Raw genomic sequence first — 18,236 nt, 5'->3', positions numbered from 1 at the left:
TGCAAACCACTCTGGATGCCCAATCTCTGCAAACAATTTTTTGACATAAATCAGCCATTTGGATTGGTTGACGGTTTTAGCCCCTTCCAATTTTTGAATGTCTAGTATCACTTCTCTGTTCAAGGCGGTCTCAGGGGTAGTCCAGATTTTGTGCCAGAGAAGTAGAGGCTCAGATTTAATAATGTCTGATATATACGGCAAATCCAATTCAATGTGCATCATGTACACGGAGGTTGCTTTTGTGGTGGCCAGAAGATATCTTACAAATTGATTTTCCACTATCTGTAACGATAAGATATGTTTATCTATTCCCCAAAGTCCAGCCCCATAGGTGGCAGTGGAGGCGCATTTTGCTTTATATATGGTTATTAGTTGTTTCACAGGCCTCCCCCCTATTTTTCCTGCAAAATCTCGGAGTCCACCAATGGCTCTAACAAAAGCAAGTTTCCTCTTCTCTATTGCCGATTTCCAAGTTAATTTTTTGTGTAAACAAATGCCCAGGTATGTGAATGCCTCCACTGTCTCGAGTCTTTCACCCTCAATGAACACGGGGCAAGGGATTTTTTTATGCCTTTTGTTACATAGCATTGTGTGCGTTTTTCCTATGTTCACTTTCAGGCCCCTATCGTTCATGAACACTGTGAATGCAGAAACAGCTTTTTGTAGGCCCACTCTGGTCTGAGAGAGAATAGCCGCATCGTCTGCATATAGCAGAATTGGTATAGATTGACCGCCTATTTTTGGGAAATCACACTCTATGTTTTTGAGATGTTCGCCAATAGCGTTTATATAGAGGGAGAAAAGCAGGGGGGCTAAGATGCACCCCTGCCTAACCCCTCTATTGATGTTAAAGCGTGGCGAGCACTCTCCCTTGAGGCCAAATCTGACTCTGGCACCAGCATTTCTGTACAGGGCCTTAATAAAAAGGAGAATCGATGGATCTATCCCCAGTTGTTTTAAAATGTCCCATAATTGGTCATGAAGCACGCAGTCGAATGCTGAAGTTAAATCTATGTACGTTATGTACAGGCTTCGCTTTTTAGTATCGACGTATTTGGACATGATGAGATGTAAATTGAGGGTCTGTTCTATGGTTCCTCTGCCTGACCGAAAACCATATTGCAAGTTCGACAGTATGTTCTTGTCTTCTGTCCAATTAGTTATTCGTTTCAGGATGATGCGTCCGACAATTTTCATTAGGGTATCAAGCAGGGATATTGGTCTATAGCACGATGGCAAGTGCCTATCTCCTTTTTTAAAGATTGGTATTACTATTGCCTCAGCCCATGATGGTAAAAGATCAAAAGTATTTATGGAGTTTAAAACAGAAGTCAATAGGGGGGCCCAAAATTCTATTTCTGCCCTGTACACATCTGCCGGAATGCCATCCGGTCCTGGTGCCTTCCCAGGGGGTGTTTCCCTAATGGCCAATTCAACCTCCTGATACGAGAATACAATTTTACAAGGACTCTCAGGAGACGAATTTAAGATTGGTGGTAAAATGGAATCTGATATAGAGGTATTTGAGCAAGTGGGTTTACTATATAGTTTTTGAAAATGGGCCGCCCACGCCTCGCCAGTTATTGCCATGTCCAAACACCTCTCAGGCAATACTACCCACGGCAGGGGAGTATTGATTAGTTTCCAAAAGGCTGACAGGTCCCCAATTTCAGATATTGTCACCAAATTCTGCCATGCTTCCATTTTCAGTGCCCTTTTTCTATTTTTAATAGCTAGGCGATAATGTGTTCTGGCCTGTCGAATTTCTGGAAGTGGTTTGGGAGTGACACGCAACAAATTCTTTAGAGATTTTAAGGCCATGGAACATTTCTTATCAAACCACCCTTTGTGTACAATAGGACCGGATTTGAACTGGCGCGTCAATAATACTTTTAGTGTGGCCTGAATTTTGATAAAAGCTTTACAGATGTCATTGGGGTTATCGTTGTTAGAAAGACAGATGTGAATCTCCTCCCTCCTCTTGGTGACTAGGTTTTTGAGAAGATTCAGTGGATTAATTTTATTCCATTTAACAGTGTAACCGTTTGTAGCTCCAATTTGAATTGGTTGATCATATCTTACCTCTAAGCTTTTTTGATCCGTCGATTGAGAGACAAACTCAACAGATATAGACAAAGGATAGTGGTCACTGTGAGGGTGGTTGAGGGTGTCCCAGCCTGATATTAATGAAGCATGATTTTTTGAGAAGAATATAAAGTCTATGATAGAGTTCGTTCCTCTGCCATGAAAGGTTGTTTTAAGAGATCTTGGGATGTGAAGAAGCTCATTTGCAAGATGCAAATTGAGAGAGGTCACGAAATTATTAAGCAGATCCCCTGATTTTTTGTGTTGGAAATGATTGGAACTAGCATCGGAAGAGTCCAGTTCATATGACTCATAGATATCACAGGCATCTCTCGTTGTGTTGGGGCAAATGTGACAATTAAAATCGCCCATGAAAAGTATTGCACACTCTCCTCCAGAGGTAGCTTTGATCGTTAAAACGGCTTGTTGTATGTTGTCCAGTGCTTTCTCTAACTGTTCCACGGTCAAGTTGTTGTAAAAGTTAACAATTATCAGAAAGAGAGACGGGGCAATATCCATGACAATTACTTGGAATGAGTCTCTAAGTAACGTTTTTCTGATCCTGTGGGCGACTGCTACACTAATATACATACAAAGTCCCCCTTTGTGTCTGCCCTGTTTACTCATAGACGCTGGTGAGTGAAATGTATGAAAACCCTGTAGATGGATAGGAGAAATCACCCAAGTTTCCTGAAAGCACAGGATGGAGTACTGATTAACCACCCTTATCCAGTCTGGTAATGTAATTTTGGAGGAAAGTCCCGCCAGGTTCCAAGAGAGGAAGTGTAAATAGGAAGTTTTATTCCTATACCCCATGTCTGACGAGGAAATATTGTTAGTGGGTTTTTGGCCTAAGCATAATGCACCTTTAACTTTACCCCTTTCAATGGATTTTTCTCTATTACTAGCTCTGTTTACAGATAGGTTTTTGTCATGCCCAACAACCGAATCCTCCTTAGTGGCGTTGAGGTGGTCAGAAGATCTTACAGCATACATTCTACCCTGGTTTTCTTCTCTGCTTTGAAAGAGTCACTCTACATCATCAAGACCATAGAGTGGCTCATAAAAGTTATGGCAGGGAAAGTTCCAGGACGAATTTATAAAAGGGGAAGGTTGAGCATAACCCACAGGGTTATATCGTGTGTGGGCAATTGCCTATAATCAGTGAAAGGGAAAGATGTCTGGTCCCTTGCTCGGTACTGGGTGGGATATTTATCATAAAAGGGTCTTCTAGGCTGTGCCAATGAGGAATTATCATAAGAAATTTTTGATTGATGTGGCTTAAGCTGCATTAGTGATTCAGGGTAAAAATAAGCCAGAGGTTTAGGCGATATTGGACCCCTGCTAAACCCAGAAAACCAATCTGTGATATGGGGGATGACCCGTGGGTCTTTAAATGTGACGATTACAACGTCTCCATCAATATCCTTAGGGCGGATTCCGACCCAATTTGTTCTTCTTACCATTATTATATCGCCATTTATGTGGGGAGGTAGGGGTCTGTTCTCACGGAGCCAGAAAATCACCTTGTTTTTTAGGCTATGGTGATTTTCATAACCTCCTTTAGCAGATAATGGTAATGGTAAGACCCCCGTTAATACTATAACGTTTTGTGATGCCGCGGGGGGTAGGTCAGCATACCTTTCACGTGGACGTTTTTCATATTGTATGGCGGATTTATTTTTTTCTAGTATGGGCTGGGAATTGCCCATTTTTGCCGAAGCCATAAGGGAGTTTATTTGAAGCATTTGCTCCTGAGTATTAGGAGGTGCTTTTGGGAGGGGAACTGGATTTTGTTTTAATGCCACCTTATTAATTAGATTTGACGATTGGGTTTTTTGTTGATCAGAAGGGGTCATATCGTTTTTGGAGTTTTGAACCACGGTCTCTTGTTCTTTATTAGTCGTTTTTCCTGCAACTATCAGAGAAATGGGCTGTGTTATGGGCATGGAGGTTTTTAAAGTACTCTGAGTTTTATCACCATTTTTGAGGCTCGAAGGGGCTTCTTGGGCCCTTTTACCAGACTGATTGTGAGTCTGGGTTCCTAAAAAGGTGTCCACCTGAGTGCCTATTCTCTTCACTCTCTCGAGGATTGGTATTAATAGTGCCTTGATAAGGTGTTCCATTGCATCCACAAAGTCTTTAATTGTAGGGGGGACACTAGAAGTCAGTGTGTCCCGTGGTAAAATGGATGGTCCCTCTACTATCTGTAACAGTTCTTTAGTTAATTGATCCTCAGCCGATATGTGGGGTTTAGGAAACCTTTTTACTGGGGCTCTTTTTCGTCGTTTTTTGGGAGGAGATCGAATGATAGCCTGTTTCTTTTTGGATGGATTTATGGCGGGTAAGGATTTGTCTGGCCTTAATAGGACGGGTAATGGTTGAAACATGGTTAACTTTTGTGTGACCAGGGGGGACGGGACTACTATGATGTCCGATGGAACAAACTCTGCAATCTTTGGCAAGTTTTGAGTGACCAGGTCAATAAGATCAATAGTTGCAGTGGTTGTGTTATTAGCCAATTGTAAAGGAGATGGAGTAGATGTGCCATTTTTCGGGGAAAAATAAGATTGAAACAATAAAGGAACGTTATCTGTATTCATTAGGTCCCCATCAACGTTTTCCATGGACAAATTTAAAGGGAGAGGCTCAGGGGTAGGTGTCAGACAAGGATCTAAATTGGTGTTTTTAAGTTGCTCTATGGATTGTCGCCGCGCGATGCGGCGCTCAGCCAGAGCCAGATCTCTGTCTTGTTCGCCAATTGCCTTAGAAAAGAATTTATCCAATGGTCCCAAGATTGAGCTCCCTTCAACAGTTTTGTGGCCTTCAGTTCCCGATTTAGACATCGTCACTAACCGGAAAGGTGTATTTACCGTGCAGGACACCTAATGGAGTAGGCCCAGCCCGGCCTTGTCAGGCCTTTGAGGGCCCGCCCTTTGCCCGGGCTTCGCTCCGTGCGCCGCCCCGCGCGCGTCGCGGTAGGGCGGATGATGTTAATATACGTATCGCCGGTTGGCGTGTCCGTGGGCGTGTCGCCTGGGGGAAGAGGAACCAGCTGGTCAGTGTAGGGATTGCTGGTCCTCGCAGTCCCCCAGGTTAAGCGGGTAGTTCTTTCCCTGCCTCTGACCCTGTGGACTCAAGCTGGGAGCGCTAGACAGAGCGTGCCGACCGCAGCTCTTGCTCACACCAGCGAGTCCTCGGGGAGGCAGCACCTGGCAGCAAACAGAGAAAGTCCTCTTCAAACAGCGGTGATTCAGCGGGAGCAACCAGCCAAGGAGAGTGAGTGGCGCCCGCGAAGCGGGTGTCACGAATTAAATTGCCTGATCGCCGGTGGGCGTGTCCGTGGGCGTGTCGCCTGGGGGAAGAGGAACCAGCTGGTCAGTGTAGGGATTGCAGGTCCTCGCAGTCCCCCAGGTTAAGCGGGTAGTTCTTTCCCTGCCTCTGACCCTGTGGACTCAAGCTGGGAGCGCTAGACAGAGCGTGCCGACCTCAGCTCTTGCTCACACCAGCGAGTCCTCGGGGAGGCAGCACCTGGCAGCAAACAGAGAAAGTCCTCTTCAAACAGCGGTGATTCAGCGGGAGCAACCAGCCAAGGAGAGTGAGTTGTGTTAAAAATAACCTTTTAAGGTCCTTACTATGAGGCAGGAAGAGCGAGATTATTTTATTGACTCCTATCATGAATGGTTAGCCGTATTTTATTCTGCTTTTCTTGTAGGGAAATCCGGAGTCTATTTTACTGGAAAGAAAAATAAGTTGATAAAATCGATTTAGGCTTCAGCTGCAACAGCAGTCAGGGTTTCATCGGACTTCCGTTTGGGGCAGGCGAGGAACATGCAATGCTCGCCCCTGCGAGGACACTTTAGCACCTGCTTAAGGCAGCTAACCAATGGGAATTTTAACCTCATGGAATGGGGAATTTCATGCGGTTTATACCCGGTAAAACTGGGTGCGCACAGTTAGTCCCCATTCCAAGAGATATAACTCGTAATAGCACTGTAATGGCAGCTTCTTGCCGCCTGGTCCTGGTAATTTAAGGTGTGGAGTTTGCGTCCTGTCACTTGTAATGAGCGTCTTCTTCTTTTTAAAAAAGATGGGAGCATGCTCCTGTTTGCTCAAAAGAATTTCTTTTGTAGAGGATTATTCTGAAACCAATTTATTTTTTAAATAATTTCCCAAAAGGAAATACCAAACCAAAATGTTGAACACTGCAACTTGGTGAAGTGGGAAGTGCTAAATTTAGCACATTTTAGATGATGGGATAAACAAGTGAGTACTACTCAACGTTAATTAGTAAATATTTAAAAAAGTTCTTTACAGCATGTGTCTTTGTGCGTAAAATATAAATCTGTATATCCACACACAGCAGTATTTTTACTAATAATAATCATTTGTAGAATTTTTTGCAGGGCTTAGTAAAGTACTGCGATGGAAACACCATCAATGTGTGTCACATGCACCTTCTCCTGAAGACCTTTAGTGCTCAACTACCTTGGAATCATTGAGCGAATCTTCCCGATTTGCCGAGCTATCTCCCAGTAACTATAATGACCCCAAACTTGCTGGATACTAATGCGATTGGGCCAAACCCAATGAAAGTGGAAAAAAATCCCAGTATCCCCCAATGTAAAACATAACCCTAGATCTCCTCAGAGGCACTGATTACAAGCTGGACACAGTAGCATGCCCACACGATATACCACTCCACCCAAATGTAAGTGGCCAAGTGTTTCCGCAATTAATTTCCCGGTGCATAAACACTCGACTCAACTTTACAGGTTGGTAACAACGATTAGGGGAATAGACTGCATGCGCACTTGGCTGATGACGGGGCACAAGTCCTAAAAAAAGAAGTGGGGGAACACCGACGTCACGACAGGAAGTGATGTCACGAAAGGTGGCTTGCACCATCAGACTCATTGCCTCCCCTCGCTCACCCCTTAGATGCGATTGCATCAGAGAAGCCAGCGCGTGGGCAGCGTTCTGAATGGGCTCCAATCTCGTCCCAGATAGGCCAAAGAGTGAGGCCAAAGAGTGAATGTGTGGCTCCATTTGCTCCAGTTATCGAGCTCCCGGTAAAATAAGTGGGGGGACGCCGTCCACCCGCGTGGTACCCCGAATCAAGCCCTGGCTGATGTCCACTGCCCTGCCATGCCCCCTTGTAAATGATTGCAGTCCTTCTCTGTGCCACCCACCCCACCGGGTACTCCAGGTTCACACAATAACTCACCCAATCCAAAGAGATCATTAACTCTTAGTAGGAGGATTGTGGTGCTACATGGCATTTCTGCACTAAATGCCATACTGAATAATTGTGACCTTAGTATGTAAAAGTTTACAGCAAAACGTGCCTTGAATTATGAAAAATGTGGAGATTGAACAACTCTTCTTGATCAGGCCTTCTCCTGTAATAAACTCAATTGACATTGGTGCCGATTCAGGGTACTGTGATCGGTTTCCGCCCAAAGCCCCAATACCAAGACGTGGCTCACCTTAGTCTGCTTCTTCTCTGTGGCATACACAATGGAGGTGCAGCAGAGCTCTGCAATCTTGCGGCCCTGGCCATAGAAGGACCAGCAGCAGATCTCATCCCCCAACACGTCCTTCAGGAAGAGGACCCGGCCATTGAAGCGCAGCGCCAACTTGTCAAAGAGCTCGATGTTCTTCAGCAGATTCTCGTCCGAGTTACTGTTGGGCAGAGAATGACCATAGCATCAGAGTGACGTAGGAACTGGTACTGGTACCTCACGACACAGGGAAGGTGCAAAGTAGGGAACACAGGAACAGAAAGAAGAGGACACATGCAGGCGAGCAACTGCACAGAGAAAACAAGGGAATAGCTGAAGGTCTGTGTGCAAAGAACTGGTAGAGAAAAGTGGGCATTGCTGGAGAGGGATGGAAACAATCTGCCATCCTATTTTATGTATGTTTAAGGAACAGACCATGAAAACAGAAAGAAGAGTAAAAAGAAAGTTGATGGATAAATCAAGAAAGCAGTGCAAGTTGCCCTAAGACAAATTTGATATTTGATATTTATGTGTATTTATAAAGCGCAAGCGTTCGCTCCCAAGGGAGCATCATGGCGCTAAGCAAGTTGCAGAGGATAACTGAAAAGTGGGAAGTGGTGTAAAATTGAAGCTGAATGCTAGATGGTAGCCAATACAAAGGTGTCTGGTTGTTGGTAGACCCATGTCTTTAGGAGTTTTCTGAAACTGTTCTCATTTTTAATAAGTCTGAGATTAGCTGGAAGGTTGTTCCAGGCCTTGGCTGCCAGGACAGTAAAAGATTTCCCACCTTTTGTCTTGTATTTGAATCTAGGGATCGTGACAAGATTTGTCCCAGAGGATCTCAAACAACGCGGGGGATTGTAACGCGTAAAGCGATTTGCAAAGTAGTGGGGCCCTGTGTTTTGCATAGATTTAAAAACTGTGAGGAGCAGTTTGAAGAGGATTCTCTTGTGCAAAGGTAACCAGTGCAGAGATTTTAATGCTGCTGAAGCTGATGACCTTCTGGGGAGTTGTAAAACCAATCTGGCAGCTGCATGTTGTATGCTCTGCAGCTTTCTGAGGGTGGATTTTTTCACTCCAGCCATTAATCCATTGCAGTAATCAAGTCGGGAGAGAATTAAGGCTACCGCGACTGATTTTCTGGCTGCAATGGGGAGGAACTCGAAGAATTTCTTCAGGGATTTAATGAGTCCAAAACAGCGACCGGCAGTAATCCTAACGTGGTCGTCGAAAGAAAGGGATGAGTCGAATTGCACGCCTAGGTTCCGAGCTGATAATACTGCACTGGGAGGGGCCTCCGATCCTGAGGGCCACCAGTCTTTCGGACAAAAAGACAGATTTTTACCTAGTGGAATGATTTGGAATTAGATTTTATCACCCCTTCCTACTTTTTCCTTCAGCTTTCTCTCGTTATATTCCAGAGAGGAAGTATAAGCGGTCTTTCGTAAGGTAAAACAGAGAAAATGGTAGTATGGGAGGCAGCTGACATGGCATGGAGTGCTTGAGTGCCAATGTCTGGGTACTGCAGTTTGTATTTCCCCAGTGAATTGAGCTACCGAGTGCCTCTCGGTTCTCTTTCAGACTTGTGTTCCTTCATCCAAAGCCCTAATAAGGTAGTCTTCATGAATAAATCTATCTGGCGCTCAACATTTTTTTTTTTTACATGGGAGCATAGTCAGTGGTGAAACAAGAAAATTTGGCAACATCAACCAAGGTCTCGTTTCTGCTCAGTGACTTTTCCTTCACTGTCGGTCCGTATTTAAGTTTGCCTCTGTTCTTTTTCATGTACTTGTAAAGTCTGTCTGGCTAAACAATGTGGGTCCTCTTAGGAACCAAAGCAATGCATAATAGTTCCCTACATTATTTTCAGTTTGTAATACCGACAGCCAGGGAAACAATACTCTGGCTATACATATACACTTTGCAGAACACCGTAATTAACAGACTCCATGTCTCTACCAGTACCAGGGTCATGGTTCGCTGCTCCATACCTAAATGGAACTATATTCTGATCAACTCTTCCATGAATACAGACTGGCGTGCCCTCCACCCTCGGGTAGGAAGAAGCAGATCTTTCAGCTAAGAAAGTATATCCAGTACAACCTTTGATAAACTTAGCTCCGCAGTAGTATGCTAATCTATTTCTTCCACACATGGTTCCCCCAATGATGAAGTTTTAAGTTAAAAAAAACAAGCACTGGTAAAACAAACTGGTCTCATTTTTGCAAGAGCTATTGGCTTTGGCAATGTGTTTTAGCCATTATGTACAGCAGTGTTGCTGCTGTTCAGCATGGCTAAATGTTAGTGGCATGGGGTAAAGTAAAGTGGAATGGGGTAGATTGGAGTGGGGTAGTGTGGGTTATAATGGAGTGGGGTTGATTGGGCTAGAGTGGAGTGGGGTAGATTGTGGTGAGATAGTAGATTGGGGTAGAGTGGAGTGGGATACATTGGGGTAGAGTGGAGTGGGGAGATTGGTGAAGAGAGGGTGGACTGGGGTAGACTAAAGTGGAGTGGGGTAGACTAGAATGGAGTCAGGTAGATTGGAGTAGAGTGAGGTAGACTGGAGTGGGGTGGATTATAGTAGGGTAGATTAGAGTGGTATGGGGGTAGAGTGGAGTAGATTGGGGTGAAGAGTGAAGATGATTTAATTGGGGTAGATTGGAGGGAAGTGGGGTAGATTGGGGGTAGAGTGGAATGGGGTAAATTATGGTATAGTGGAGTGGGATACAATTAGGTAGACTGGAGTGGAATGGGGTAGATCCGGGAAGGATACATTGCATACCTGTAATCCTATTTCTCCCACAGGGGAATCCTCATCAAAGTCATAAGCTTTGAATAGTCCTGAACACGTGTGGGGACCCCAGAGCACATATTAAATATAATATATCATAAATAATACTATGTACTAAGTCCCTTTAGTACTTTTAATTACATTATATATATTTATTTTTTTCACGGAAAAACCATAGGTTTTAGGGACGTTATAGTTAGAAATTAGCATTTAAAAAAACCTTAGAAATTCACTGAAAAAACCACAGGTTTCAGGGACGTTTTAGTTAGTTGGACATTTCACTCGTACAAAACCAGAGAAATTCGGCCGTTATAGTTCGTTCAGTTAACTATAACTTGTGCCCCCGCAATGCACTGCTGATTACATCACATATTACATCATTCATGACATGGTCAGTGACATCACTGACATCTCAAATTACATCACTGATGACATCATCCAGGGACTGTGTGTTTCTGTATAGTTTAAATAGGTTTTATATATATATATATATATATATATATATATATATATATATATATATATATATATATATATAAACTGTAGCATGTTGTGGTAACTATTATTATTTCCGTTTCACGAAATGATGTCACTGAGGTTTGGAGGATGACCTTATTTCGGCTGTGAATTTAAACATGCTGTATGTAAAAAATGGTCATAAATATATGCTGACACATATGGGTTTGGTGAAAAACGTAACAGGAGAAATAATTTGAAAATGAAAAATGATTTCTGAAGTAATGCTCGTCCTGGGTACAAAAATGTAAAAAATAATAATTATGTAAAAAGTAAAAAATAATTATTTAAAGACAGGTTTAGCCACACTGTAACCATGGCAATTTCCAGTTCTAACATGTACTGTAATTGAAAGACACGCCCAGGAGGTGGTGCATATATAAACGCCCTAGTTTGAAATGCAGATGTAGTGAACAAGGCGGCAACGCCGAAACGCGTCTAAGCAGACACTGATCTTTGAATAAAAGTTTGGATTCAGACCCACGGAGTCAGCGCCTTCTTCAATCGTACAAGCATGGTATGAAAGAATAAATAGGGTGGAAGTCCTTGAAACCCAACGCTGACCCTCCTCGATAAGGATGCTCTGAGCACAGAAGGACGCCTGCTGGTATCTCTTTGAAACAAGACACTCAGAGCCCCCCGGAGCCTGCAAGAGCCAAACAACCCGAGTAACCTGCCAAAACAGTGGGACGCTATCTGCCTGGAGATTCACGACGGCTGGAGAGTAGTCAGAGATTTCCAGGTAAGACGGCTGACAGCTGGAAGTAGCGGGAAGCGGGTGTGAAGTGTTCGGTTCAAGGGAGAGGGAGACCCGGTGTTTGAGCAATACACACGCGGGCAGTGGATCTATACAAACTGGAAATTGTAACGAATATATTATCAGTATGTCTGTCGAATGGGAAAGGGAGAGAGAGGAAGCAGCTGTTGATGTATTCACAGACACTGATACAGGTATAAGCGGCAAAAAAAAAAACAATGCCCAGGCACAGCCTGTAACGCTGGATGAAACAAAGAAACTACTAATGGAATTGGAAAAACTCCGCAAGAAAGAGACCGGGAAGTGGTGGGAAGTTAAATCACTTACGAGGTACCTAGAAGTTGGGAGAATCCCCAGAGGGCTCAGAATCCTAGTAGCCCCCACATATGAAGACCCCGACCCGGAAATGTTACAAAAGTGGGCAGATAACAGTGCTAAATCTTCAGAAAATATGCTAAAGATCTTAATTGAATTTGCAGTAAGCGATAGACAAAAAATGATAACCCGCATTAATGAAATAATGAAGTTACTCGAACAGAAACCAAATCAGGATGAAATCACTAAAAGCCTCAATGAAATCAAAGAAAGAGTTCTTAAACTTGAAACAGAAATCAAAGAACGTAAAGCGATAAAGTTCCAGCGTGATCGCAATGACTACATGAGCGGAAGGATTTACACGTTCGCTAAAAAATACGACCAAATACGAAAACAACCCCCTAAACCACAGTCAAGTGAGGCAAATATGACAGTGGAAATGAGTGAGAATGAAATCAGCTCAGAGTATGAAACTGATGGGAAAGTAACTACAGCACAGGTACTGGTACAGCGGGCCCACCACCAACTCCGGCACAAGAACTGGCTTTTTTACGAACACAGCGCCTCAGAACGCTGAGGCCTCGTTTCCCTTCAAAACAAGAGTCAGGAGCAGACAGAGGGAAGACACACAACAAAAACCAGAAACAACAACCAAAAGCCGGAGAAGAAAAAACCGACGGTGGAGAAAAACAAGGCCAAAATCGACAACAGAACAAGCAACAAAACAGACGATACAGACGCCGATAATGGGAGTACAAAATGAAACAGACAACACAGTCATTAATTTAACAGATATGGAGTTTAATGCACAGGAACTTTCTATTTTATCCCTAGGACTATCGTACTGTTCCAACACAAACTTTGATTATGCCCAGACTCGCATTGATTTGTTTCAATATGTTCGTAAACTTAAACTGCAAAAATACTTTATCAATGCTAAAAAACGCCCAATTATGACGGCACAAATGGAAGACCCAGACCGAAATCTATCGGTGGCTAACATGGAAGCTCTACAAACTTTAATTGATCTGAAACAAGAAACTGTAGGTGATGGTATCACACCCAGTGGAGCAGCCACCGTGTCAGAATTTAGCATATATGAGTCAGTCAAAACAACATTTAAACCTAAATCACAATTCATGCCTTTGATGCCGAAAGACAATTTAGATCTATTCTCTGATAATGTCATAAAAGACCTCAAGGATTTGTCACTACAAAGTACAAGAGAGTATTGGAAAGAAAATGAAGACCACAGAAGGAAATACAATAACCTAATGGCAAGAATTAAATCAAGATCAGATGTCGTGGAAAGATGGTCAGACAAGGGGGGCAATGTAGTACTCTGGCCCCTACAAATGTACAACACGGAAGCCCTCAGCCAACTCCAAGACAAAGATTGCTATATGCGGGTAAGCCCCACTCACAACGTGGGCATCCAAGAAAAGTTTCACAATGAACTATACAGATGGAAAGGAATGGGCCTCATCGGCAAGGACGAGTTTAATTACCTGAAAAACGACTACCCGGTGACACCGCAATTATATCTAATTCCTAAGGTCCACAAAAATGAAAAGACACCACCCGGGAGGCCGATAATATCAGCGATTGGCAGCCTCTTTGAGAAAACCAGCATTTTCATTGACTCCTTCCTACAACCTGAAGTGAAAAAGCTCCCGGCTTACATCAGAGACACGAGTGATTTTTTGTCTAAAATCTTTGACATAGAATGGCATGACAACTATCAATTCATGACATTGGACGTACAATCACTGTATACCAGTATTAGACATATTGATGTACTCAAAGCTATGAAACACTACTTGGGCAGTAGACCTATTGAACTATACCGCCATACAGAAATGCTATTGGAAATGGCTGAGTGGCGTCTGACAAACAATACGTTTATCTTTGATAGATTACACTATAAACAACTACAGGGATCAGCCATGGGAACTTGCTTCTCCCCCAGCTATGCGAATTTGCATATGGGCTGGTGGGAGGAGCAGGTACTAAAAGTCCAGCACGCAGAAACTATGAAAAACAATGTAATAATGTACAAACGATACATTGATGATATTTTCATCCTGTGGCAGGGGAGTGTTGAAGAGGCAGAATGTTTTGCTTTGGCTCTGAATGAAAATGCCTTAAATTTGAAATTTACATGTAACACCAACGCTGAACATATCCAATTCCTAGATCTGGAGTTATATGTACAAAACAACAAGATACAGACACGCACATATAGAAAACCTACCGCAGGAAATTCCCTACTGCATGCGCACAGCTTCCATCCCACACCACTAAAACAGTCAATTCCCTATGCCGAGTGCCTGAGAATGACTCGGAATTGCAGCATCACTGAGGGTCTTTCCAGTGCTAAACAGGAACTTTTCACAAGACTAAGAAAGAGGGGGTACACAGCTAGCACTTGCCAGAGGGCCGAAGAGAAATGTAGAGGCAAAAACAGAAAAGATCTGATTTTCCCCAAATCCGTGGTAAAAGTAGGGGACGAGAATAAGAAAAATCCCCCAAGACTCATAACCGGGTACAACAGATACCACAGCAATCTGAGAAAAATCCTTAGAAGACATTGGCCCCTAGTTAGAGGTGATGCAAACATAGGCAACATAGTGGGAAAAAGCCCTTCGATAACTTTTCGGAAGGCAAAGTCAATGAGGAATGAGATAGTCTGCAATGCGCCAGTTCTCAAAAAAACAAAAAATTGGATAGATTCCCAGAAAGGTTTTAGGAAATGCTCCAAGTGCAAGGCTTGCACGCACGGTGTAAACACTACCACAGTGCAGGTTCCATTTAGGACAAAACCTTTCATTCTGAGGGAAGCATTCACGTGCAAGACAGACTTCGCAATATATGTGCTGGTCTGTACATGTGGCAAAAGATATGTAGGGTCTACAATTCATCCAGCTCACGTACGGATCTTACAACACTTAAGAGCAATCGCCAACAATGATCCGGCGTATCCTGTGGCCAGACACATACATGAGGCTCACCAAGGTAATGCCAATAACATACAATATTTTGTTATTGATAACATTCCAAAAAACCCAAGGGGAGGCAACCGCCCATTGGCGCTACGCCGTTTGGAGTCAAGGTATATCTTACTCCTAAACTCCAAGATCCCATTCGGCCTGAATGCGGATGAAGCCCTAAGTGTCCACCTTTAGCAACGGCATCACCTTATGTCCTCTCCTCTCCTAGTACCATTCGTATAACATCTGCAGTTCACGTACTACAAAACTCACGGGTTTACACATGGGCACGATAGAGCACATTACTAGACATATCATGCCAGTAATACACATCACGTCTTCACATTCACTTTTTAGTTCATTTATATTCACCAACACGATTTAGCTAAAAATACCACCACGTGTTCCCTAGCTACTAAGTCTTATATTATATTAGATTAAACCTCACATATTTTGTTCCCGTTGTTGCCCTTCTGGAAAACTCTGGCGAACATCCAGCGACCCAGGGCAGCATTGCTAAATTAATTTGACGCGCCTACCCGGCTTTGCGCGCCCACCAGGGCACAAAAACAGTGGTATGACTACCAACTATTATTACAAGTATGATACATGTGTGCCACACGTACTATTATTAGTGCTTCGCGGAATCACTGCCCCAGAAGCAATTTTACTATTCATAATGTGTTCCACTGCCCGGCGCACTTGCGAGCGATAATTATTTGTGTAAATTCACACGAGCATCGCATGTATTGAAACTAAGGTGTACAAACAATTGACTGTTTACATTATATTAAGTAGATTTTAAACTATTTTACGCGCACATGTGCAGTACTCAGTCAATCACATACCGTTAGGGAACCTAAGCATGTTGAAGGTTACCGCATGAGCCAGCCGTCTCCGATGTAAGTGCCTCGTCTCCCATACACGCGCCCAGCGTCCACACGAGGCTTCAGCAATGCAATGACACACAGGCAAACCAGATGGGCTACCATTGTGGGACCTTTATTGGGAACATCCATGGGAAGAACAGTATGGAAACTGTAGCATGTTGTGGTAACTATTATTATTTCCGTTTCACGAAATGATGTCACTGAGGTTTGGAGGATGACCTTATTTCGGCTGTGAATTTAAACATGCTGTATGTAAAAAATGGTCATAAATATATGCGGACACATATGGGTTTGGTGAAAAACGTAACAGGAGAAATAATTTGAAAATGAAAAATGATTTCTGAAGTAATGCTCGTCCTGGGTACAAAAATGTAAAAATGTAAAAAATAATAATTATGTAAAAAGTAAAAAATAATTATTTAAAGACAGGTTTAGCCACACTGTAACAGGGATTACAGGGTCTGTTTATGAGTAAAGTAAGCTGACTCGAAAACTCGAGGCTAAATAGATTTCTCTCGGAACTCATCAAGTGACAAAAGAAGTTAAATATGCTTAAACGAACCCAGTTATTATCCCTTGCATTGATTTATGTTATTTAGACATAACAAGAATGATAAATGAAATTGCATAAAATGTCAAAAAGAAGAAACATTCCGCACTACCACTTTGGTTTACTTAATCGTGGTAGTCTGTTGTTTATGTTATTTTGTCACATGTTTGTTTACTTAAACCAATGAAGTGCACACAACTTGACTCGTGAGCAAGGGAAATCTCCCGAAACGCGTCGAGTTATCTATCTGTTGCCAGTTCCGAAAAAAAATCTTTTGGATGCAATTTTGGGCTCGTGCTTTTTCATACAACCTTGGATGCGAGGAGTATTGTGTGGATCATGGAATTGATGAAAGGGCTCGCCACCCAGCACGAGCCCCTGTCACGAAGAGGATGAGTCAAGGCGGCGTTCGGCGTCTGCGGAACTTAATGAATTGAGATATATATATATATATATATATATATATATATATATATATATATATACACACACACACACACCAAGGAGTATTGAAAATGAGTGGGTGTATAAGTGTCTGAATGGATGATTTAGTAGGCGCGTGACTGACTGTATAAGTAATTGATTAAATGGGTCTTATTGAATGCATGCGTTAGTGATACTGACATTTACACAGTTTAGTTTGTCAGCTGGTGTGTAAGTGTTTGAATGGGTTGGTGAGTAGCTAAATGAGTGTCTATATGGGTTAGTGATTGGTTGTCTGAGTATTTGTGTGGGTGCCGGAGTGTCTGTGTGGGTGGGTGTGTGACTGTGCATAGATGTGTGATTCACTGGGTGTATGGGTTCAAGAGTGCATCTGTGTTGGGCTGTATGGGTGGGCGAGTATGTGTATGGGCGTCTTGGTGAGAGAATGGTGTCTCAGTGGTACATATGTGAGTAACTCCATATATGAAAGGCAGAATATGTGAGTGTTGGAGTATATAAATGACTATATGTAAGAGTGAGTAATTGTGAGAGCGCCTGTGTGGATGAGTGTGTGCTTGTATCAGTAATTGTATAAGAGAGTAAGTATGTGTTAGTATGTGTTTGAATAAGTGAGGTGGTGTTGTGTATATAACTGTACAGGTGAGTAAATGGGAGTGTGATTGATTCTTTGCATGACTGACTAGGAGTGTGAGTATCTCTATGGATGAGTGGCGGTGTGTGAGTGTCTTAATAGATATGTAAGTGCATATGTTAGTGCCGTATTGATGGGTGACTGCATTTATGAGTGACTGTATGGGTGAATGAGTGTATGTGTGTGTAGACTTAGGAATCAGTAAGTGGGTATGTAGTAACTGGTATTGGTGTGTCAATGGTTTCGAAAATGGTAGACTGTATTTTAGAGTGGGTGTATCAAAGGTTATATTAGGGTATTCTGCAGGGCTGTCCCTTTTGAATAAAATGAGAAGGGGGCCGCGTGGCCCCCCTCCAGAGTACAATTTCGGCCACGGGCATGGTCACATATTTATTTATAATATTTTTTAAGGAGGGGGGCTGCGTGGCCCCCCAAGGCCTCTATTTGCCCCGGGGACCCCATCCCCCAGGGCTGTGACTATTATTATTATTTTTTTTTTATTTTAATGACGGAGGGGGGCCGCGTGGCCCCCCTCCCGGGTTACTTCTGGCCCCAGAGACCCCATCCCCCGGGGCCGGGCCTTTCCGTTGGGGATTGTGGGGGAAGCCCCAATGCCCCCACCGCCCGCCGGCTCCACGCCTCCTGCAGGAGCCGGCATTGCTTTTGAGCAAGGGCAGCTGCTGACATGCTTTGCTTCATTGAAGCGAGAGCAGGTTTTCCTGCTCTCGCTCCAATAAAGCAAAGCACAGTTTGCAATGGCAGG

At 43.3% G+C, this 18,236-nt stretch overlaps 1 protein-coding gene across 2 annotated transcripts in view; it reads right to left on the bottom strand.

Annotated features, from left to right (window-relative positions):
• The window catches only part of KCTD13 (potassium channel tetramerization domain containing 13), a 171,490-nt gene that overhangs the window by 52,284 nt on the left and 100,970 nt on the right, over positions 1–18,236 (bottom strand). For both annotated transcript variants that reach the window (XM_078652417.1, XM_078652418.1), the window contains exon 6: positions 7,575–7,770. In XM_078652417.1, coding sequence (XP_078508543.1) covers positions 7,575–7,770 — 196 coding nt within the window. The remainder of the gene's footprint in view (positions 1–7,574; positions 7,771–18,236) is intronic.

Source organism: Lissotriton helveticus, chromosome 7, assembly GCF_964261635.1.
Source record: "Lissotriton helveticus chromosome 7, aLisHel1.1, whole genome shotgun sequence".
Lineage (NCBI taxonomy): Eukaryota > Metazoa > Chordata > Amphibia > Caudata > Salamandridae > Lissotriton > Lissotriton helveticus.
The sequence above is the reverse complement of the archived record's forward strand: the minus strand, read 5'-3'. Positions and strand labels throughout refer to the sequence as shown.